General features: G+C 34.9%; 1 protein-coding gene across 2 annotated transcripts in view; it reads right to left on the reverse strand.

The window, feature by feature from the left end:
- The window catches only part of Dcc (DCC netrin 1 receptor), a 1,132,969-nt gene that overhangs the window by 370,441 nt on the left and 738,921 nt on the right, over window positions 1-23,607 (reverse strand). For both annotated transcript variants that reach the window (XM_074069811.1, XM_074069810.1), the window contains exon 8: window positions 3,025-3,181. In XM_074069811.1, coding sequence (XP_073925912.1) covers window positions 3,025-3,181 — 157 coding nt within the window. The remainder of the gene's footprint in view (window positions 1-3,024; window positions 3,182-23,607) is intronic.

Genomic DNA, 23,607 nt, shown 5'->3' on the forward strand with positions numbered 1-23,607 from the left:
TGTATTTTGCCTCTCACTCTATTCTGCGGCTTGGGTCTTGCCAAACTCAGGCTATAGATTTGAGCACAAATGTGTTTATGTCAGGTTCTTATAGGCTTCTCATAATCCCCTCCCCACACTGACCCCACAAAATGACATGATCTTCTTGGATAGGGGAAGTCGATGATGTAGTACAGAAGACAGTTAAAGATGTTGATAGAAAGATAGGATCTAATGCACAGGTGCAGAACTGGCCTGAGTTAAGAATGCAGGCAGTTCTTGTATGAAAATTGGAGAACAGACAGATTATATAATTAAAGATAAACTTAGGTAGATAAATCAGCTATGGAAGCTTATGCAACTTCCCTTCTTATTTTCCAGGAAATTAGGAGCAAAGTGAATGAAGAGTGTGAGAAGTGTGAAGATTTTTAAAAACAGAAAAATGCATGAAATAGCATTAGAAGTTTTGTGCAAGAGGCTGATGTAAATATCATATGACTGCTAGTAACATATTGATAGGTAACATGAGATTAGTAGCTATGAATTTAATAGAGATGAATCGGCACAGTTGTACCTTTCCTCTGGCTATATTTAGAATGGCAGAGTAGGTGAAAAGTTATATTTACTTAAGTTAGTTTTTGCTAAACAAGTAATTTGAAATAACAGAGTAGCAAGGAAAACACTGGTGTGCATCAGCAAGTACTCAGAATAATTTTCTGTGAATTTCAGATATTTAAAGAGTGAAGGAAAACAGAAAGAAAGGACAGTGACAACCATAGGATCAAGGGATTATAGGTCCCCGTGGAATCAAAGGGTTGTTATAAGGGAGTTAAATGGAAGATGGGAAGAAACAGGTATGACCATGGGACAGAGTAACCATGGGGTTGCCACAGACTGATGCTTGGGAATGAAAGATAAGAATGATTTTGGTAGAAGAGGAAAGGGTCAAATGGTATTATAAGCAGGAAACTGTGAGCAGTTATGAAAATAAATAGTTCACACAAAAACACAACAGTAGCAGCAGAGCTTTTTTCTCTCTTCTCTCCCTCCGTCCCTCTCTCCCTCTTGTCCTCATTCTCTTCCTCCTTCCTTCCTCCTTTTTCTTTCCTTCTTACCTCTCTTATTTCCCTTCCTCTCCCACTTCTCCTTCCCACCCTTTGAGATTTGCTTTCAGTTTTCTGTTCCACATTGTCTCTTACCTCACTCTTTCACTTTATGTGTGTGCAGTGGCTTCCTGCATACTGTGTTTGAATTCCCTTATTTAGTTCTCATAGAAATCCTGAGAGACAGAATTCATTATATTTTATCCATTCTAAAATCAGGTATTATTTATATTTTATATCTGATCAAATGCACAAAAGTCACACAACTGAAAATGGTAGGACCATTTTCAAATTCAGCCATTTGAACATAATTGGCATATTTCTTTAACTATTCCAAGTTATAAGAAACAGACACAGACACACATACAAACTAGGGATAGACTTCCATTCAAAGGAATTTAGAAGTTTTTGTGTACATATTTTTAAATAGAAATTTCATTGTATTTAAATGTGAGACTTCATATTTTCAGCACTGTGGTGAATGATGAAAACTGTATTTAAAAAAAAAATAGCTCACAGACAATAAGAAAGATAGATTAGATGGTGAGATGTTGTTCCCAGAAATTAGGCAAGAGATGATGGAAATGTAGAATAAAGGAGGCATGAATGACCTGGGTCAAGGTAGACTTGACAAGACTCAATAATGAATGGCAGTGTTGAGAGGCAGGAAGAATAATATATGACTTGAGTTTTTGGATGCACTGACATAAAACAAGAAAAAAGAGGAAAATATATTTAAACAGGAAATACTGAGAATGGTTTGAGGCAGATGGAGCTTTGAAGTGTCTCCAGGAAACCCATATTAATACATGAAAATGACTGAGCAACAATTATAACCCCCAGTTTTTATAACTGCACAAACTGAAATCTAAAAAACTTATTAGATCTCTTAAGGTCATGGAGTTAAACAGTTATGGGGCAAGATTAACACAAATATCTGCTTTTTCACTACAATGAATGATCTTAAGTTGCCATAAGGCCATGTATGTGTATGCTTTTCCTACCATTTTAAAGTCAAGGCAAATTGCAGAGGAAAAGATAAACTTTAAAAGAATATACTTTAACCGATATTGACAAATAGAAAGAGAAGCATTTTGAGACACACCACGAGTGGAGTTCTGCTGTACCACCCAGTTATCATACTGCAGGGTTTTGAACTAACAATCACCTGACAAGCACAACCTGCATTGTCTCCTGTGAATCCTGGGTGTCCTAAAGATTCCTGTGTGCTCATTCTCAAAGCACTTAGACATTTGAGAGACTAGAAGACTAGCACAGGAATCTCTGTTTATGTTCATGTGGAACTTCCATGTCTTCCTAAGACATGGAATCTAAACATGGTGAAATATTTTAATGGGAAAACATTGAGGAAAAACCCAGAGTGGTATATTGTTATCAATATACTAAACAGTTCATTCTAGTCTCGTCAATAGTACTAGTCACAATAACAATTTCTATCAAATACTAGATCCTCTGCTATAATCTTAAAAATTGTGACCCTAATTAACACTTATAGAAACCTTGTAAGATAAGTATTAGTATTTCTATCTTACTTAAAGAGTAAAGTGAAGCTCATAGACCTCATTGTTTTGTTGAGATCATGGGATGGCAGTGACAGTGCTGAGAATATGAACTAGTCACAGTGGTTCATTATAATGGTCTGTCCTACCAATGTACAGATGAATCCTCTTCTTTGCCTACCACTTTGAAAATCCAGGAAACAAAAAAAACCCTGATATCATATATTCACATTTTTGTCTTTTATTAAGGCAGTTGTACATATGTGTTAAACAATCCTGCTTTTAAAAACCACAAGCCTTCATGAATGAAGAACAGAGTAGTTTCAGTCTTCAAACTTCTGCTCATGATCCCTTGCTGCCAGTACCTCCAGTAACAATGAAAGAGATGGCAAATTAGGCTAAAACTTATTAGTAGCATATACCTGTTGTCACCTTCTCTGGAGAAAAAGACCGTGAAGGTTTGAACATTTCCTTTTGCTTCTGCAGGTGGGCGCCAGCTGAGACGGACAAAACGACTGGAAACCAAGACAGGGACCACATCTCTGGGAGGAGAAGGGAGGACACTGGAGCTTGGGATAGCTGAGGACAAAAAAGAGGAGGCTGTCAGAGGTGTTACTGTCACAAGTGGGAGGTAAGTAGGAAGACAAAGCTGACCTATCTATAGCAGGCACAGCTAAGTTACCATTACATCAGTATAAGGAAGAGAACGCAGGCCATGGATCCAAAGATATATTCAAATTTCTTGATTTGTAAAAAATGGTGAATAATTGAGTATATGATTCTACTATGTATTTTTCCAGTTTTTATCACTCCTGGGAAATATTACAATAATAAAATGTATCTATTTAGGCAAAAGATAAGGAGAGAATAAGGTAGTATGAATTATTAGCAAGAACATGAGTTCAGAAAGACCTTACTTAAAAAATGTGAATAAAATTAAGTTTTGTAAAAGGATCGTACATCTCATAACATTAAATGATGATAAAAATGTCACAGATATAGGCATATCAGTGAAATCAAAGCAGAATAAATTGTTTTAGGTGATTAATATATTTCTCTGAACCATTTCAGCAATGAATAAATAAATGAATGAAGAATTAAATGCATGTATCCATATTTCAATAAAAGAAATATAATACAGAGTACAAACAAGATATTCTAAATACAAAAATCAGATTTATAGTGACTATGTTGTCAAATTTAACCTACTTGCTTTCTCAAGAGTTCAATAAGAGCAAGGAAAAGACCATAATCTTATGGAAATTTTGTAAGTTTTCTTGAGGTGGGGTTATTACTTTAGAAAAATGTTATTATATGGGTTTAACAATCTGTGAAGTAATCTAATTTCTGACAAAGAAAAAGCCATTATGATTACCTTTTTCTTATATATAAGGAAAATTCATAATGAAGCTAATTCTTTAACATACTGATTTCATAGTTAAAAGGAAAATGATTGACAGTAAAAAAGATCCAGCCTAAACATGCATACATAAATTGACATGGACGTTAGTAAAGTTATAATTTGGCAGTCAAACAAATTAAGACTCTAACATTCTATGACATAACCATGGACCTACATTTCTAGGTAAATGCCTCACAAAACCAAATAGTTATTACAAAACTTGATTCTATTTAGAGTCTATTTATATTTTTTGATACAATTTGAAGTAACTTACTTAAGCATTCCCAGAGCACAGAAATTTAAATGCAGTAAATGAAATTTGATGGTCTTCCTCAAGCTTTGTACCCCTTAATCAACAGCCCCTGTGACCTTCCCACACTCACCGTCTGGTAACTATCATTCTATTCTCTATTTCTGTGAACTCAACTTTATTGAATTTCATAGCTTTATTTCATACATTTTATAATGTATTTGTGTTTCTGTTCCAGGCTTAGGAGATGTAGACTTTGAAACCTATTCACACAAGAATGACTATACTATTACGTATAATACATAATGTATTATGTATTTCAAAATAACAGAGAGTGAATTTTAAATGCCTCACTATAAAAATAATAGGAACTGAGGTAAACATTAATTATCTTGATTTAATCATGCCACATTGTACATACATACCAAAACATCACATTATATCCCATAAGCATATACCATTATTTTTCTATTAAAAATAATATTAATAATATATTTTTTTATAATTGATGGAAATTAACAAAAAAATAGAACTAGTTTTCATGAATCATCTTCTAGTAAAGAGATGAGATAAAATTCTGCAAGACAGAAAGATATACAATTGGACTATGCTTTAGAGTATAACTATATTTGTAGCAGAATTTAATAATTGCTATCCTTTGGAGTTGGTCTGAAACACTGACGATTGCTGAACTGTCTTTTCAAATATTTAAGGCATTTATAGTGTAGAATATAGTTCTTCTACTAATTATAATGTGCAAGAATTCTAACTCATCTTTGTTAGGTATTTCTGTTTTCTAATTGTTGTTTCTAACTACCTGAGTCTAGTGAATATGTGTTTCATCTTAACAGGTGATTTCTAGCCCTGAACTATAACCACATTATTTGCCTAATATAATCCTGAACTTACTTTTATAAAATCTTCTCTAGTTCTTATCAAAATAACTCTCCATTTTTTCATTCACTTTCTACAAGCTCAGGCTGCTAAAGTCCTGTTAGCTGTAAAATTCTTTTTTGTGTGGAGGGGAGGGGAATATCTCATTTCCAAAGGTTCTAGGAACATTGCCAATTTACAATTCTTACCAGTATACAGAAATACAGACAGATTTTAAAGAACGGCACAAAAAGCTTTCAAAGTTATTTCTGGCTCCATAGATTCTTTGACATTTTTTATTTATTCATTTATTCATATGTGCATTCACTGTTTAGGCCATTTCTCCCCCTGACCCCCACCCCCTCCCTCTCCCCCCACCCCCCTCACTTCCAGGCAGAATTAAAAATTTCCTCGTGTGTTTCTCATCAGCAGAGTATTTGAAGTAAATGGAAGATTGACAGTGAGTTAAGTCAATCTGTTACAGCAGAATGGTGAGGGGAGGGGAAAAGATCAATGCCTAAATATAGAACATCTCTCTAAAAATATGGGAGATGTTGTGCTTTATGACAAAAAAAACTTTATTTCAACATAGAGGATAGTTCAAACCACTCTGCTAGAGTGAAGTTATTCTCTCCCTCCCCCTCAGCCTGCTTCTTCTCTTGGGCCACATTTCTAGTTTGTCTACACAGTCCTCTTAAAGTGTGTAATACAGAAACTCAAAATGCATCTTCTGTTCTTGACCCTCTCTTGCTTACTGCATTCTAGGTCTTCCCCCCATAATTCACCCATAATGTTCAGTTTACCCTGACTCACATACATCTATCCCTACCAGCCTGGTCTCTCACCAGAATTACCACACTACTTCCCAGTGACTGTACTTTTCTGCCATTCACTTTCTTCAAATATATTCTCTGTACAGCATCCAGAATAAGCTTAAGCAAATACACATTTGGCATATCACTCTACTAGTTATTTATCCTCAATATCTTCTCTTTATCTCAGGACAAACTTCAAATTTTTAAATCAGTTTCTTAGTTTGGTTCCTGCTTAAGTATTTTTCTTGGTTTGGCTTCCGCTAGTTACTGGGTCTCAGAACAACTTAAGTCCAAATACTTGATCATGGAGGTGATCGCAGGAACACCAGTTGGGAGTCGGAAAGCAAAACAGAGCAGGAGAGAACCCATAAAGGTGAGTTGTCTATGGTGCACACCTATAATCCTACCACTCTCAAGGTGAGGCAGAAAAATTTGTGAATTTGAGGTCAGTTTGGGGATGCATATAAAATCAAGTTCACCAAAACCCAACAAAACAAAATCAAAATGCTGCCAATCCCACGAAGGATGAGCTATTTAGATGGTCATCACTGTGGGAAACAGAAGAGCAATCCCACTGGGGACTCCAGGAGTCAGTGGAGGGCAGCTTTCCATACTCATCCCTAAGGGAAACAAGCTGGAGTATCTATCTGCTCACTCCTCTGCTGCAGTTACTTGAGGATGATCTCAGAGGCATTGTTTCCTTGCAAAATAGCAAAACAAGTTCTGTGGCCAGGGAAAATGCCTTGGGCAGAAACTTGCAGGTATCCACAGAAAGAAATGTTCATTAGGTCTGCTGCTTATTCAGCAAATATTCACCTACCACCTGCCAAACTTTCTTTTGTTGCAAAGAAAAGTCTGGTGAACAAGAGAGGAGACCACAGTCCTCATGAGGCTGTGTGTTGGTTTCCATACTTTATGATGCTGACAGTTAGTCTGCTCTTCTCACGCTCAACTATTTGCAATTCTTCAAGACTTTACACAAGCAATTCCTGCTTTTTATCAAGCCCCTCTCATCACCTAACTCCTGATTTTCTGCTTTAGATGCTTTTTCCTTTGTAAAGACTTACCCAAAGAATTAGCAAAATTTACAACAAGTAATAGTTAGTATGAAAAGAATGCTGAGATGTCAAGAAAATAATGAATACCTATATTTAAAGGTAGAGTTCAACCTAAGGAATAATAAAAGATATATGCATCAGAATTAAACTTAACAACAACTCTGTCCTACTGGTAAGACTTTAAAGAGTGTCAGTGTCTCTCCCGTCAGTGTATGATGCCTCATATATGCTCAGTTGGTTTGCATGAGAACCACCTATTCAGGAGTCAGTTCACTATATCCTTTGAAATTTAAAGTATTCATACCACTTGGGCAAACATTCTAATTTCTGTAAATTTATCATTTTACAAATAGCAAGTACTCCCTTCAGCAGCACAGCTACCTGAGATCATAGATAGCACATTTACTCAAAATTATAATACTTATACAATTTTATCAGTTTAAAGAAAAGTGAGATCCTAATTAAATTTATAAAATATGATTAATGATGACTCCAAAATCTTTGAAAGGATTTTCCAGAAGTCAGAAAAATAAATTTCAAAAGAATAGGAGGGAAGTTCTCAATTTATTTTTCTCTCAAACACTCACTAACAGATGGCATGCTCATCAAATGTCAGTAGGCTTTTCAACCCATCCAGGGCCTGCCCAGGAGGAAAGCAAAGGGAGTTTGTACACAGATAGATGTTCTTCTCTCTTGGCCTCTAAGACTTGCTCCTCACAAAGCCGGTCTTGACTTAGATGGTACAGACAAAGCACAGAAAGGAATGAATCACAGATTCTTTACCTCATTTTAAACAGTTACTATATAAAAAAGGAAGGACACATTTTTAACAAAGGATTGGGTTCTTACTTTATACAGAGGAATTAATTTTCTTCTTGCTAATCCTCCATGCTTTCTCTCAACAGTAACTTGTCTTCAAATAAGGTCTCAATAAAGAACCAATCAGGACCTCTTTTCTTTGCACTTGGAGGTCTAATCTCCAGTCTGGTCCTAATCTCTCTGGCCCATTACTGTTGCCATGGTTACAGCTTCTTTATCTGTTGTGATGGGAAAGAGGAGGTGAATTTGTCCTGCTATAACAACATGGTCTTTTTCTTTTAAGAACATTTTTTTTTTAATTATCATCACAAAATTCAGGAAAAAGAGTTGATTTCTGACGTGAATGCAAATTCAACAAATAGTTTAGAAGTAAAAAAATAGTAAAATTTTAATTATGTCAAGTGAAGTAGCCTTAGTAACAGCTATTTTATTGGGTTGGTTTATCAACAAAGTCACAGTCTTTCTACATACCTGAAGCTTTGTTTTTTGCTTTCATAATTTTAATTTATAATGATTTGGGACATTTATTTCTCTCTGAGCTCATCAATTGTATACTACCTTTATGAAAGATAAAATGCATTCACAAAAGCAAAAATATTTAATTTACATTAAACATTAAATAATCCAGGAGAGCGAATTCCCTGTCTCATTGCTGATGTTATTATCTAAAATACTGTAACTGTGGCCATCAAACAACTTGCTGCTTTATTAGTTGTCCTTTTTTTTAAACCGTCTTTTCTTATTAGCCTTGAAGATTTAATAAAACTAAAATATAAATAGGTATCACTAACAAAATCATAGGAACATTTAATTGCTCTAGGGCAAACATCTATTTTGAATTTTCTTGTTGGTCCCTTGACACTAACCCTAGCTTTGTATCATCTAAATGAAGAAGTGGATAAGATTTAAATTTTGGTTTAAAATTTTCATAGTTCATACAATAATTTCACAAACTTGCTAAAAAAGAAAGCTGACTGTGTATGGCTAAAAAATTACAAAGAATACTATGCTCTTCTAAAATTTCAAGTCATTTTCAAAATTCAATGAAATATGGCTTTTAATAAAGTGTATTAAGAGATTTAATAAAACTAAGAATTACTAATTTTGCAAATACAATAAATTAAAGCAAATTTTATTTTAAATGAACATGAGATGAGAGTTAATATACTCCACAATTATATCATGAACTCTTAACCTCCATAAAATAATGTATTGGGTGAGTATCTAAAATGAGTAACCAGCATTTATTGAATGCCTACCAGTTTCTGATTGTTATGTTTTAGCTTTGGTTTTATTGACATACAGTGATTGTACATTTTTTGATGTGTAGAATGATAATTTGATATGTGAATACAATATGTAATGATAAAATCAAGGTAATTGTCATAACATTTGTCATTTCTTATATTGGGAAACTTCAAACTCATCTCTTCTAGTTCTTTTATTAAATACATGCTAAATTGTTACAAACTGTAGTCACCCTAATTTGCTACAGAACATTAGAAATTATTCTTATGTAACCCCATTTTTGTGCCCTTTAGCAAACCTATCTCTCTCTCTCCCCTTCATACTCCTGTTCCTAAATCTAGGAAATGCTATTCTACTCTTTACTTCTATAAAATAAACTTTTAGAGCTTTCAGATTTGAACAAGAACATGAGGTATTTGTCTTTATGTGTCTGGGTTATTTTAATTAATAGAACATCGTCCAATTCCATCTGTGTTCCTGCAACTGACAAAAGTTCATTCTCTTGGTGGCTGAATAATATTCCACTTTGCATATATTCCACATTTTAAAATCCATTCATCCATCAATGCATACCTCACTTGATTACATATGTTGGGTAGTGAATAGTGCTGTAATAAAAATGGGAGTGCAGGTAACTCCAATATATTGACTTCATTTCACTACTATATACAAAGTAGTGGGAAAACTGGATCAGATAGCAGTTCAATTTTTAATTTTTTTGAGTCACCTCTTTACTGTTGTCCACAATGGCTACACTAATTTACGTAAGAGCTCTCCTTTCTCCACATCGTTGTCAGTATTTGTTAGTTTTGTCTTTTTGAAGAATTATTTATATTTTGGCTATGAATTTTGACCTCAGAGAGCAGGAAATTAATTTAAAGACATATGGACAACACATATAAAATGGTGAAAAGACTTGAGAGTCCCTTATTTATAATTTCATTCCATTTTGAACTTGTAGAATGGTATTTTTTTGGATATTAGAAAGTGCTTTATCACTAAGTCCTTTATATTCTCTGTTCTCTTCCCTGTTTAAAGTATAATTATTGATAAGCTTTCATAGTACTAGTGCTATGGAATTGGAACACACATTGCATGAAATTTCTTTGGGAAAATGAATTAATACATCCCACCATTAATCCATTCAATATTCACTGCAGTATTCCTGTATGCAAAACACTTTTTGAAGAACTGTTCAAACCACTTCCAAAGTCTATAGAGTTCTCCTGCTGGGTTTCAACCTCAAGGACTTATCTCCTCCATATCCAACACTGTTCCACTCACATCAGGCCTACTTTCTACTGTTTTAGTCAGGTTAAGCCATGAGCAAGTATTCAGTGGAGAGTGTCTGGGGAAGAGGAGTGTAGCTTGAGGAGTTCACAAAGACTTTAGTTGTAGAGTTGGCTTTTCATTTTCTCTCAGGTCACTATACTGAACTTGCTCAGTTCCATGAAGCCCCCATACTTTCAGCTCTGTTACTTTATGTGCTGAAACATAAGCTGGAAAACCTTCCTCCAGTTGCTTTGCTGCTCTGACATGGGATCCTCCTTCCAGGTTTTACCTCAGTGATCTCCAGGCTGGCTAAGTCCTTTCTATTCTGGACCTTTACCGGATAAAGATGAGCACCCTTATTACAGCATTATCATGTACTTTACTGCTATTTGGTGTCTTATATCAAACTGCATTGTAGATTAAGAACCAATTCTAATCTGTTCACTCACCACTTTAATCCTCTAAATTATCAATATATATTAATCAAAGCATAGAGAGCCAATACATTCTGGAAGGACTAACTAATGAAAGACTTTGCAGATTTGGGAGCTGATATTTAGACTTTGGCAAGAAAAATGCATTGCAGAAATTTCTAAAGTAGGTACAAGAGAATATTTACTGGGAGAAGATTCAGCTATTACTGTAAACTACTTGTGACAACCATCATTAAGCTGCTAATAAATCATAAATCAGAAACTCAACTCACAGGAAGGTTCCAAGGGAATGCAGGTTTGGGGTGAGAATATTTCTTTTTAGACCAAATGGAGAAAGGGTAATGTATCACAAACTGCTCTGAAATTCAGCTAAATATACCAAATAGTGTAGAAAGTGTCTTTTTATAGGGATACTTCTTAAGGGAAAGAAGACTTTCATTAAGAAGCATAAAAGAGACTGGAGAATTTGTATTAGGTTGACCTGTGCAACCAGAAGACCTGGGGCTCTATAATTGAAAGTTGAGATTCTCATCCCAGAACTATACTTCAAAGGGCACTGCCAGGTGAAGAGTTGATGCTGAGAAAGATTTGTTATGGCCATATGGAGACATAATCTGGGTAACAAATTCTGGGAAGTATTTCATATCAGCAGAGAAAACTGTAGCTCTCAGACCTTAAAGTCTTTTCAGACAAATGAGGAGATAAATTATATTTGGATAACTGGTCAACCAATACATGTGACTAAAGAATTTTGTGCTCAGATCTGTATATTGTGGATATGTAAAAGCATACATTATATGCACTCAATAATTCTCATATTTCTAATTTGCTTATTTGGGAATTTTTTTTTGAAGAGTTTATCCAACATGGAACAAAGATGCAAGCATTTTGGAGAGGTAGCCAGAACAGCATTTATATAACCAGGTGTATTTGCTTAGAAATCTGCAATTAGATCCCTTTTCTATAATTCTGTATCTTGGAAATTATTTAGCTTCTCTGGCTCTTATTTACCACATTTAAAAATTGATCTAAATATTTAATGTACAGGGCTATTAAGTGATGGTGAGAATGGCTTGTGTATCTAGCATATGATTTGCATTCAGTGAACTACTGTTATTATTTGCTTAGCTTTATATTCAGGGAACAAAAAGACTGTTTTTACTAGCCCAGTTCTGTGACATCTCACTGTAATGGAGAACTCTTATAGAAACACACTGGGAAGCATTTGAGCCGAATATAATAGGTCAAGTAAGTTGGAAACAAGAGTATTTCCTCTATGCAAGAGCAATACTTGGTCACTTCATTTCAGTTGTTTTTCTCTTTCTGTATGTTCTTGCTAATCATTGTACCCTTTCTATCTGACACTGTTTCAAGGCTTTATGAAGCCATCTTTGTTCACCTCTCATCAATGTCTCTTCCTGGTATTTTCCTCAGCTACAGCAGAGCTGGGCTTCTACACCATCTCCAGCTTTGTCCATGCCCACCCTTTTCCTACAGGGTATGCCATTGTTTATCCAATCTCCATGCCCAGGGACCCAAAAATGTGCCATTTCACTCATTCTGTTGTCATCAGAGCTTCCTCTGGGGATAAAGACTGACAAGCTATGACATCTCCCCTCACACCCCTGACGTGCCTTTTTCATCCTTCACCTCATCCCAGCCAGATGGTACTTTGTCCCAGGCTGCCATGCAATCCTGTTCTCTGTTCATGAAGAACATCTAAAGAATGTACACACTGATGATATAGATCAGTATGGCAGGCTTTCAGAAGCAGTGTTTATATGCAGTTTCCTTTGGTGATGAGATAGCACTAAAGTGAAATAACTGACAGTTGTGTTGTCAAGAAAAAAGAAATGAAAAGAATTGAATTAGTTCAAGTAAGTGTATTTATTTTCTTGTAAAGAAACTAGATGTTCTAATAAGTTCAAACAGAAGTAAGTTGAAGATAATAAAACTCAAGTGAGAACAATCAAAGGTTTAATCTTTTCTCTTTAGTGACATAGGTCCTTTTTTATTAGCAATGTAGGTACTTTTAAAAACTACTTTTAATGTTTCAGGATGCCAAGTAACTCAATAAAAAAAGCTTCAGTCACATTTCATGGCTCGGAGTTCTACCAATGGCAAATATCCAAATTTGCTGTGGGATTTAACAAAAAGTTTTAAAAATTTACTCACAGGGATAGTATAATGTTATCTGTTGGAAATGCTAATTGCCAAGATGTGTAAGTTTCAATTCTTTTGAAATTTCTCTGAGAGTCAGTGTTTCAGAATGACAGGCTCACTAAATGCTATGTGTCTGATGGACAGGATGTATCGGGCATGTGAAGAGGCATCACAGGCCAAGAATGCATTGGCAGGGTAGGCAAGGAGGTTTTTTATGCATCTGTATGCAGGGCACTTGGCTGTAACCCCTTACTCCTCATCTCTGAATTTTACAACCACTGAAGCAAATTAAAAGGAAGTAAAAGATAAAGGAAATAAAAGAAGGTATAAACCTAAGATAAAGTATTACTTACTTCAATTAAGTTTATGTAATTTAAGCTTTATGTCACTGATATGGAACCACTGCAAAACAGTAGGGAGCTCAGAGTAGGGAGCCAGAGTCAGAGATGAGATAGAATAACAGAGTTGGACCCTGACCAATTCCCCTCTCTATTTTTCTGGGAAGTAGGATCAAGTAGGATCTTGAGCAGGTGATACTTCCAAATATAGCTGAGTGATGACTTAGGTAAATTCATCCTCTCCCTTTTTCAATGTGTTGTAGTAAAAAGGATAGCACAGCTGCAAACTATAAAAGAGGCTTACCATTCTAAACCCAGCACTTATCCCTCAAACCCATGACGCAAGCAAAAAATAAAATAATTACTAAAGTTGATGAATAAGAACACATATGACCACAAAGTGTGGCTGTGCTTCTAATGCAAGTATTTTCCTTGGCCACTCTAGAAAAATATTCATTTATACATAAAAGATGAGTCTTTCTAAAGGTCTTGAAATAGTGTATACACATTTATGGTAATGCAAAAATGATACCTGTTGAAACTGTTCTAGGAACCAGAGGAGGGGGAATGGAAGAGAGCAGTGGAGAAGATGAATTCAAGTGTGCTATATTTCATACACTGTAAGAACCTTTGTAAATGTACAGTGTAACCCCATCCAGCACAACAATAAAAAAATTTACCTGAAGATTCCGATTGATTTGAAATGTGGCTGATAAATTTATTGACTAATTCAATAAATAATAATTTTGAAATTCAAAATTTGATATTTGACATATGAAATCCTGACATATGGGATACAGGTGTTCTATTATAGCAAATGAATCTACTTTAAATGTGATTCCTGGTTGCTGCTGTAGTTAAAGAAACATATTTTTACCTGTATTCAGCTGTTCACCAGAATGCATGATGGCTGAACATTTTTTTTTTCGCCATGAGTAAAGTGAAAAGAATCCTGGTATTGGATTAGGAGGTGAGGCTTTCAAGGTTTGGTACTTGTTTTCCCTCCAATTTTTATGTTGAAATGTAATCCCCAATGCAACAGTACAGGGAAGTGTGTGTCTTGGCAACTCATTGAGTCATGAAATACCCTTGTAAAGTTGCTTGACAAATTGAGTTCATCCTGTTCTCCCCTCCCAACCCTTCCACCATTTGAGGAAATAGTATTCTTCTACTACAAAGGATGCACAAATCAAAGACACAGACATAGTTAACAACTCTTACCAGACAAACAGATGTCCAGAAACTGTGATTTTGAACTCTTAGTATTCAGAAATCTGAGAAACAAACTTCCAATGTTTTGCCTATTTTTAGTCTCTTATTTTTATTTTAAATTTACATACATTGATAGTGTGAGGGAGTTTCATTTTGATAATTTCATAGATGTGTAAAGTGTGCTTTGAACAAGTTCACCCTATTATATTCCCTTATCCCCTCCCTTCTTTCTTCATTGTGCATTATTCAATTTGTTTCGTTATGCAGTTTTCATGGATACATATTCATATATTTACATATACATTACCATCCTCTTCACCCCTCAGTATCTTTGTTTTAAGTTACCTGATTTGTAGTACTTTGTTGTAGCAATACAAGTGGATTGGAGAAGGTTGTATTCTTTCTTCAGTTCGTAGCCGGGTAAATGTCTTCCAGGTTGCACATGTGTTGTTCTCTAAGTCACTGCTAACATTTGGCCATGCTTGGAGCACAATGCCTTCCATGGCTCTTCCCTTCTTTCTCCCTAGTTATTTATTTTTACATTTTTCTAAAGGACTACTTCCTTTAAACCTCAGAAAGAATTTGGAACCCAATGTCAGTCGCATCCATTTCAGATAGCAACATCTGTCTTCATTTGTTTAGTTTGCTATAACCAAATCACTTAGACTGGTAATTTATATACAACAGAAATCTGTTTCTCACAGTCAGGAGATTAGAAAGTATAGGATCAAGGCACCAGCAAGTTTAATATCTAGAGAAGGCTTCATAGATAGTACTTTAATCTATGTGATAGGAAGGGCAGGGTAGATTCTTGAATATTTTATAAAAGGATTCTAATACTATTAACAAGGACAGAGCCTTTCTTACCTATGTTTCTTTGAACAGTCTTACCTCTTAATACCACCATAATGGCAAGCAGGTCTTGATATAAACTTGGTAAGGACATGACATTGAGCACATAGAAAATTGGTTCTAAATGTACTATGATATAGGAAAAATTCAGAATTACAAGGTTAAAACAAAGAAATTCTATGTGTTCTTCTTTTCCTAAACCTATAACTCCAGTTTATTGATTAAATGACCTAATCAAAATACCTCTTGTTCTAAATTTTTTTCAGTATTCAAATATACATACTCTACCACATGACCACAAAGGCACACACAGTGGGTGGATTGCATCCATAAAGTACTTTGAGATGAACTAAAGTCTGAAAATATAAAGGAAAACAAGTGACAGCAGGCCCACTTTTAACTGTTTCACTGTCTTAATAAATATCAGCATTTTCTATATTCAGCAAAAACATAACTTTTTCTCAGTGGTGTTACAGTGGAAATTCACTTTAGAAACTTATCTGTAAATCTCAAGCAAGTGAGCAGTGACTCTGACAGCAGTTGAGAGCACAGGGGTTTGTAAGGTTCAAGCCAGGCTTTGCCACTTACTCTGTCTGTCACCCTTGGTGAGATAATTAATCTTTATTTACTGTTGCAGAGAGGGTCAGGCAGAACAATATCATAGAGCATGGTGCCCAGAAATAAAATTTTAAAAAGCATAGTAAAATTACTCAAGAAAAACAGAGATGAATACAAGTTTATTTTTAAAGTGGGGAGGCTTTTCTAATGACAAGAATCAGAACCAATTTTAGAGTTTGTGGTCCGATATTCACAATAGCCAACTTATGAAAACAGCCAAGATGCCCCACCACTGATGAATGGAATAAGAAAATATGGTATCTATACACAATGGAATTTTATGCAGCCATGAAGAAAAATGAAATGTTATCATTCGCTGGTAAATGGATGGAATTGGAGAACATCATTCTGAGTGAGGTTAGCCTGGCCCAAAAGACCAAAAATCGTATGTTCTCCTTCATATGTGGACATTAGATCAAGGGCAAACACAACAAGGGGATTGGACTTTGAGCACATGATAAAAGCGAGAGCACACAAGGGAGGGGTGAGGATAGGTAAGACACCTAAAAAATTAGCTAGCATTTGTTGCCCTTAATGCAGAGAAACTAAAGCAGATAAAGCAGATACCTTAAAAGCAACTGAGGCCAATAGGAAAAGGGGACCAGGAACTAGAGAAAAGATTAGATCGAAAAGAATTAACATAGAATGTAACACACCCGCACAGGAAATCAATGTGAGTCAATGCCCTGTATAGCTATCCTTATCTCAACCAGCAAAAACCCTTGTTCCTTCCTATTATTGCTTATACTCTCTCTACAACAAAATTAGAAATAAGGGCAAAATAGTTTCTGCTGGGTATTGAGGGGGTGGGGAGGAGAGGGAGGGGGCAGAGTGGGTGGTAAGGGAGGGGGTGGTGGCAGGGGGGAGAAATGACCCAAGCCTTGTATGCGCATATGAATAATAAAAGAAAAAAAAGAATCAGAACCAATAAAAAATATTGATTAATATGACTTCTGTGTGGAATGCTAGAACAGATAAGATTGAAATATCATAACAAACAGGAACAAAGTTTTCAATACTGATACAAAGGACTAAAATTCAAAATATACAAAGAGTTATTAGGAACAGAAAATGATAAGAAAACTAGAGCTAAAATAGGAGGAGGTACTGTCAGTATACCTGAGTTTCATTTCAATATCTTTGAATATTCCTACCATCATCTCCTCAGAATAACAAATGATGTCACTATAACAAATGTGAACATAAAATATAAAACATTTTAGTCTTCACCTTCATGAATGAGACAACTTGTTAGACTAAAAGACAAAGCAGATAATCATTCTCATACTTTTGATTGTTTAAAGCAAAATATAAGTAATATACTCTATAACTAACTTTTTAGCAGAAGAAAAAATTTCCTGTATAGATTACAGAGCTTGATCCCACTTACTGAAACATTTCTAAGTTACTATTTCTAAATTATAGCAGTTATTCTGTAATAAATGTGAAGATACTATTATAAAAATTAGCTATCTATAGTCTCCAGCTCAGTCTCTACTAGACGCATGTCTACATTGGGACCACAAGATGACATTTTAAATAAGTTCACTTAAGAATGACAAGAAAAATAAAAAACACAAAAATCTCAGTATAAATCAGAAATTTATTGTCTAGCTATCTCATATTCCAAACATGTAAACTGTATCCTCTGGGGTCTAATTCTCTCATCCCCACTGATGCAATGTGGCATCACCTATTATGATATTGTGTGATATTCTGTGGTATTCTTTCCCCAAACCTATAACTCCAGTCTTAATGTTGAGAAAAACTTCAGGTAAATCCAGATTAGAGCACAGTCTGTAGGATTCCTTTCTAATACTCTTCAAAAAATGTCAAGGTCAAGAACATAAGGAAAGACAAACTTTTAAAAAAGGAAGCTGGAGGGACATGATGACTCAATGCAAGAACATACCCTTGATTGTATCCTGAAAAAGAAACAGTATTACTGGAAACCTAGTGAAAGTCAAATAAAGACTACTGCCTGTTAATGAACCATGTCGTTTTCTTAATTTTAACAATAATACATGGCAATATGGGTTGTGTGTTAATTTCAGGATTCTTACTGTGCTCATAGCTAACATCTATCAACCAGTGTGAAAAGATAATTTTGGAGGGTTGAAAAGGTTGTGTACCACCCTACTTCCAAACACAGCCTAGAGAGGCAAAGCATTGAGACTACAGCCATCAATCTGAGATGTGCCATCCATCTAGAGCACTAATGATTCATGCTGATGCTTTTGTATTGCTTGACACCAGTCCACTTTGTATTAAAGTTAGTAGCAGTCAAAAGCTAATAAAATTAAAAATGACACAGTGAGAAGATAGTTGTGTTTAAGTTTGTGTGATGAATTCCCTAGAACATGAACCTGGCTAATCACAAGACTGCTTGACACATGGGGAGAGTCTTAGGTAAGGAGTTCAATATTTGGGCCATAGTTTGTTTTATAGTTTAGATGACTTGGTGCTCTATGAAATGCCCTGAAAAAGATTGGAAAATCTATCTAGAATGGCAAGCAAATGAACAACAATCATCACCAGGGCAAAAAATTCAAAAATATAAATGGAAAGATTTCTCTTTATAAATACATGAATATGGAGAAGAAGAAGGTAAAACATCTTAAGTAGAACCACTTGCTTCAGGAAATCTAAAAAACAAACAGGAAAAAATTATTGAAGAAGAAATGTGTATGCTAGTGAATAGATGAAATAATGTGTAACCAGAGAACTCATAAAATTCAGGCATTGTTTCTAAAGATTTATTTATCACGGTTCATTCTTCATGCTAGTCCAGTATGAGAATATCATGGATCACTAATATTTAGGATGAAATTCCAGATAATTTAATGTAGCATTCCAAGGTGGCCATTTATGATTCTAGCTAAACTGTGAAATGCATTTTGTCTAGTAATTTCAACTTCTTTCTCTTGCAGATCCTTTTTTGCATTTCTACTTAATAGTTGCTACAATAATTTTAAATTTCAGTTTATTTTCACTCTGGTCCACCCTTTGTTTAATGTGCATTGGCTTGGAAACATTGATAATTATTTTGGCAACCCATGCATAACTGTCTTCTCTTATTTTACAATTTCTTGTATTCAAATAGCATCACTATTTTTAGCTTTTTTGTATAAAAAAACAGGAAACAAAAATCACTAGGTGCTTTCAACATAATTCATCTATAATAAGCATATTGAAAGAAAGCAATAGTTAAATCAGTGATAAAAGTGGTCTGGTAGATTTCTCTCTGGTGGAGATTTCACCCTGGACAATGCTGTGTGAAGATTTGACTGATCCTTATGTACCAATTGAAAAAGTCAGGAATGTGTATTAAAGATTTCATAATGTACCTTAATGACTTATTGGAAAACTTCTTGTGCCATTTTCCACCTGAATTTATTATGTGCTATGAAATCTATTTATAACTCATCAAAAAACAACCTCTTCTAAATTTTGAGTAGGTCATTGGGGTGTTAAATAATGGGATTTGCTGAAGAAATCAATGGCCATATATCATATCCTTTGTGATTTTTATATATTTTTGTTGAAATTCTCTTTCTCAGACTTTGTCTTGCCAATCTTAATTATTCAAACTCCATACATCATCACAAACTGACATTTTCTTCCCTTTTTTCCTTCAGTTTATATGAGTTTTTTAACAAAAATCCATTCTTCACTCTTGAGTATATTAGTTTTCTTTCTTCTGTTTTTAAAAACTGTTTTTTCCTATTTCTGTTTTTAAAAACGAAAATTGACTGGCCTAGAGTTTTTAAATTACAAGCCTGCCATTATTTTATACAATGATCATCGCAAGGATATGAAACACAACTACCACTTCCTGTCTATTAACCTCAGTGAGTTATTGATTTCTCTACATTCTGGGGTATATTTAAGATAAAGGTACTTCTGACATCTCTCTCCACCTATTACTTATTCTGCTCCTCAGTTTCCACTCATAAAAATGCCTGCCATACGGAAACATCATTCTAAAATATGACAAGATAATTTCTGTGTAAGAATTTATTTTCACCTCTACCAAATTATTCTGAGTTGAGACTGCACCATGCAGATAATAGCTTGTTTAATTTGGATTTTAACATATGTTTTTCTAATATATACTTTAAAACTGAGCAAATCTGTTTCACCCAGATTGGAGTAGTTTTATTTATAGAAAGCCTCTTTGAAGAATATGAAATGAATAAAATGTTACAAAATCTTTGATTCATGGTTTGTCATTTCAGACTAAAAGCTTTTTTAGAACAAAGAATCCATACATCCATCTACTCATTCATCTATCTGCCTGGGCATTTATTCATTCAAACTACTTTTGCAGAGTACTTTCTATGTATCAGACACTGTTCCAGGGGATGGGAATGAAGTAAACAAGGCCAGCCCCTGCCATCTTGCTACTCACACTCTCTTTATGCTTTCCTGAGTGACTGATTCAATATGATGAACAGACCAGAGGCTGTACTAGCCATTTTAGATACTATGATTTTATATGGCTTGTTTCCATAAGGTTTCTGTGCTGGGATAGTCCCCAATGCAATGCTATCAAGGTGGTAGAAACTTTAAGAGGTGGGGCTAATTGAGAGATGATTAGATCATGGGCCTCAAAAAGGATTAAGGCCCATTTTGCTAGACTAGACTAGATCCCTGTAACTTGATTAGCTTTTTCCAGAGTAGGTTGTTACAAAGTAAGGCCACCCCAGTATGTTGGACAATTTTTGCCCATGGCTGTTTCCTGTTCTTCTCCACCAAGTTGTAATATAGCCAAGGGGGCCTTTATTAGGATGCTGGCACCATGATGTTTGGGCGCTTAAGTTACCACATTTGTGAGCCAAATGAATCTTTTTCTTTGTGCATTACTCAGCAGCAAGTATTCTGTTACAGCGACAGAAAATGAAGACACTGGAGAAACAGGAATTATTTGATATGTTTCTAAACTAGAGAATAAAGACAAGTCAGACGTGGGAATTATAATCAGTGCAGCCCAGTGTTAAGTATAAACTCCAGACTTAAATTACATCTACCATATTCTGACTATGTGTCCTCACACCAATTACTTCACCATGGTTCAGTCTCCTTACCCATAAATGTGAATGATAATGGTACCAAATTCCTAAGATTTTCTAAAGTGTTAATTGAGTTATTATAAATCACACAAAATATCGGATTCACAGGAAGTACAAAAGAGATGTCCATGATAAAAACAAATAAACCTAGAAATCAGATCACAAGCTGACAAACACTGATTCTACTTTCACCAGTGCATGAAATTGTTAAAGCACTCAATCTTCCTTTTTACCTATTTTCTCATTTTAAAGATAAGTAAAATAACATAAACTAACAATTCCTCTTTGACTGAGGAAAGAAGGAAGCTGAAAAAATTTCTGATCCTCGAAGAAAACTACATAATGAGATATGACACATTCTACTGTGTTTTGTACTATGAGATGCCAGCCCCATGGGAGCAGTTCAGTCTGGGAAAAGACACAAACATTGGCCAACAAAGGGAATTGTATCAACGTTGTTTTTCGAATGATTCCTACCTATCAAATATTGAAAAAAATCAGTCTGTGCAGATTGAATTCTACTATAATTTCATATTGCAGGAGGCTTTGTGATGGGTACTTGTGGCAGGTGAAGGTGAAGGAGGGTGAATATGGTCAATCCACTGTATGAAAACAGAACAATGAAACCTATTGAAATTGTTCTATGAAAGAGGGGGATGTGAGAGAATGATGGAAGCAAAAGCTAATTAAGATATATTATAAGCATATATGTAAATGTCACAATGAAACACCCTAGTATAACTAATACATGCTAAGAAAAATGTAAAAAAATGCACCTAAACAACCTGGCAGCAGAAGTCTGTAAATCTGATCTCTTGGATGCAGTGATACTGTGCACGGTCCATAGAAGTACACAGAACATCACAAACAACTACTGAAACAACTTCCTGGTATTAGAAAATGAGTATTAAGTACTGAGTGTTGTATTGTTGTCATGAAAGAATGCATTAGATAGAAAAAAAGATGACTAGAATTACTCAAACTCCTATTTCTCAGGTTGAAATTATGGATGCATTTTCTGTATTCAGTAGCATCTCAGAGGCACAGCCTTGTGATGTAAACCCAGACATATTGTTAGTGTCATCTTTGAAATATTCACTAATTCAATGGCAGAATTGTAAATTCTCTTCAGTCTAGAAGGTATAGAGCCACCTGTTATTCTGAAAACCTAAACAACATGTATTTAGTACATGATAAGATTAAGAAAGCTAGCATAGTATGAATTACAGATGCTAATTTGATGGCATAAATGTAGAATGATATATTGTACAATCCTGGCAATTATGTCAGAAATCAGTCTACAGTAATTCATTAACATCTTTTTTTCAGCAAAAAGGGAGGAAGCTGACATCTGTAACTAATATTATGATCTATGTTATTTTATATTATGTTTTTGATTTTATGAACAGTAGGTAACCATAAGATAATTTGAATAGCTAATTATTAAAATACTCAGTTTTTTATTCAGCCACTGTTCAAGAATGTGGATTCATTTTGCAAATTATAGGTCTTATTTTCCTGATGAGGAAGATGGAAACTGACAACTTTAGAGAGAGATGCATTAACTCCTTCATCACTGGGTACATTGTGCCCAGACATACCTGACTGCTTGATAGCTATGACCCTAGGATTATGATAGAAACTAAACCAATATAAATTAAATAAAATTTAAAAGTACTAATTATCCTGTTTATTTAAAATTACTGTGATTTTAAATTTTTCTTAGACATATGCTTATAACTACACTTAAAGATATTTCTTTATTTAAATATATCATTAGAGAATAATGCACTTCACAGGTTTTCTGTAAAAAATTGTTGTTGATACTCTCTAAATTGGTTCAAGTGACCAAGGGGACTGCACTTCTGAGTGCAGTAGGACCTCTGGTCAATAAACCTAGCAAAGTCAATGAGATAGTCACTTCTTGATTGATTAGATTACATTATATGCAAAGATGATGGGGTAGTCACTGTCAGTACTAGGTAACATTTTAGAAAGCCCTGTCTTAGAAGCCTGAAAGAAGAGATTCTCCTGCTGACCTTGAGGAAGTGAGCAGCCGTTTTGTAATGGCCTATGGAATGATCCATCTGGCTGGGAACTGGAAGTGATCACTGTGATCTGAGGGTAGTCATTGTGTAAGAGGAAGAAAAGGGAATTTCAGACTCCATTCACAACCAATAAATTCTGCCAATGCCTGGAAACTCAGAAGTGGATGACTCTCCAAATCTCTAATGAGACCTTAACTCTGTGCTTCACCTGGATTGGAGTCAGGTAAGATCATGAAACAGAATTCTGCAAATCTGTGCTTGGACTCCTGACCAACAGTAACTTGGAGATGTTAAATGCATGTTGTGTTAAGTCACCAAGTTTGTAGTAACTTGTTTTGAACAATAGAAAATATAATAATCCATGGCCAATATGGCACACTTTCAAAAGGTCAGGTATTGCTGTCCTCTTTCTGGGAAAACAGAAATTATTTTGTCTTATAGAAAAAACTCAGTTGCCTTCAGAATGGGCTGTGAGAGTGTGAACATTCAACATATATTATGGATATTATCAACTCAGTTCCTCTTAAGAAC

Source organism: Castor canadensis, chromosome 4 (assembly GCF_047511655.1).
Source record: "Castor canadensis chromosome 4, mCasCan1.hap1v2, whole genome shotgun sequence".
NCBI lineage: Eukaryota > Metazoa > Chordata > Mammalia > Rodentia > Castoridae > Castor > Castor canadensis.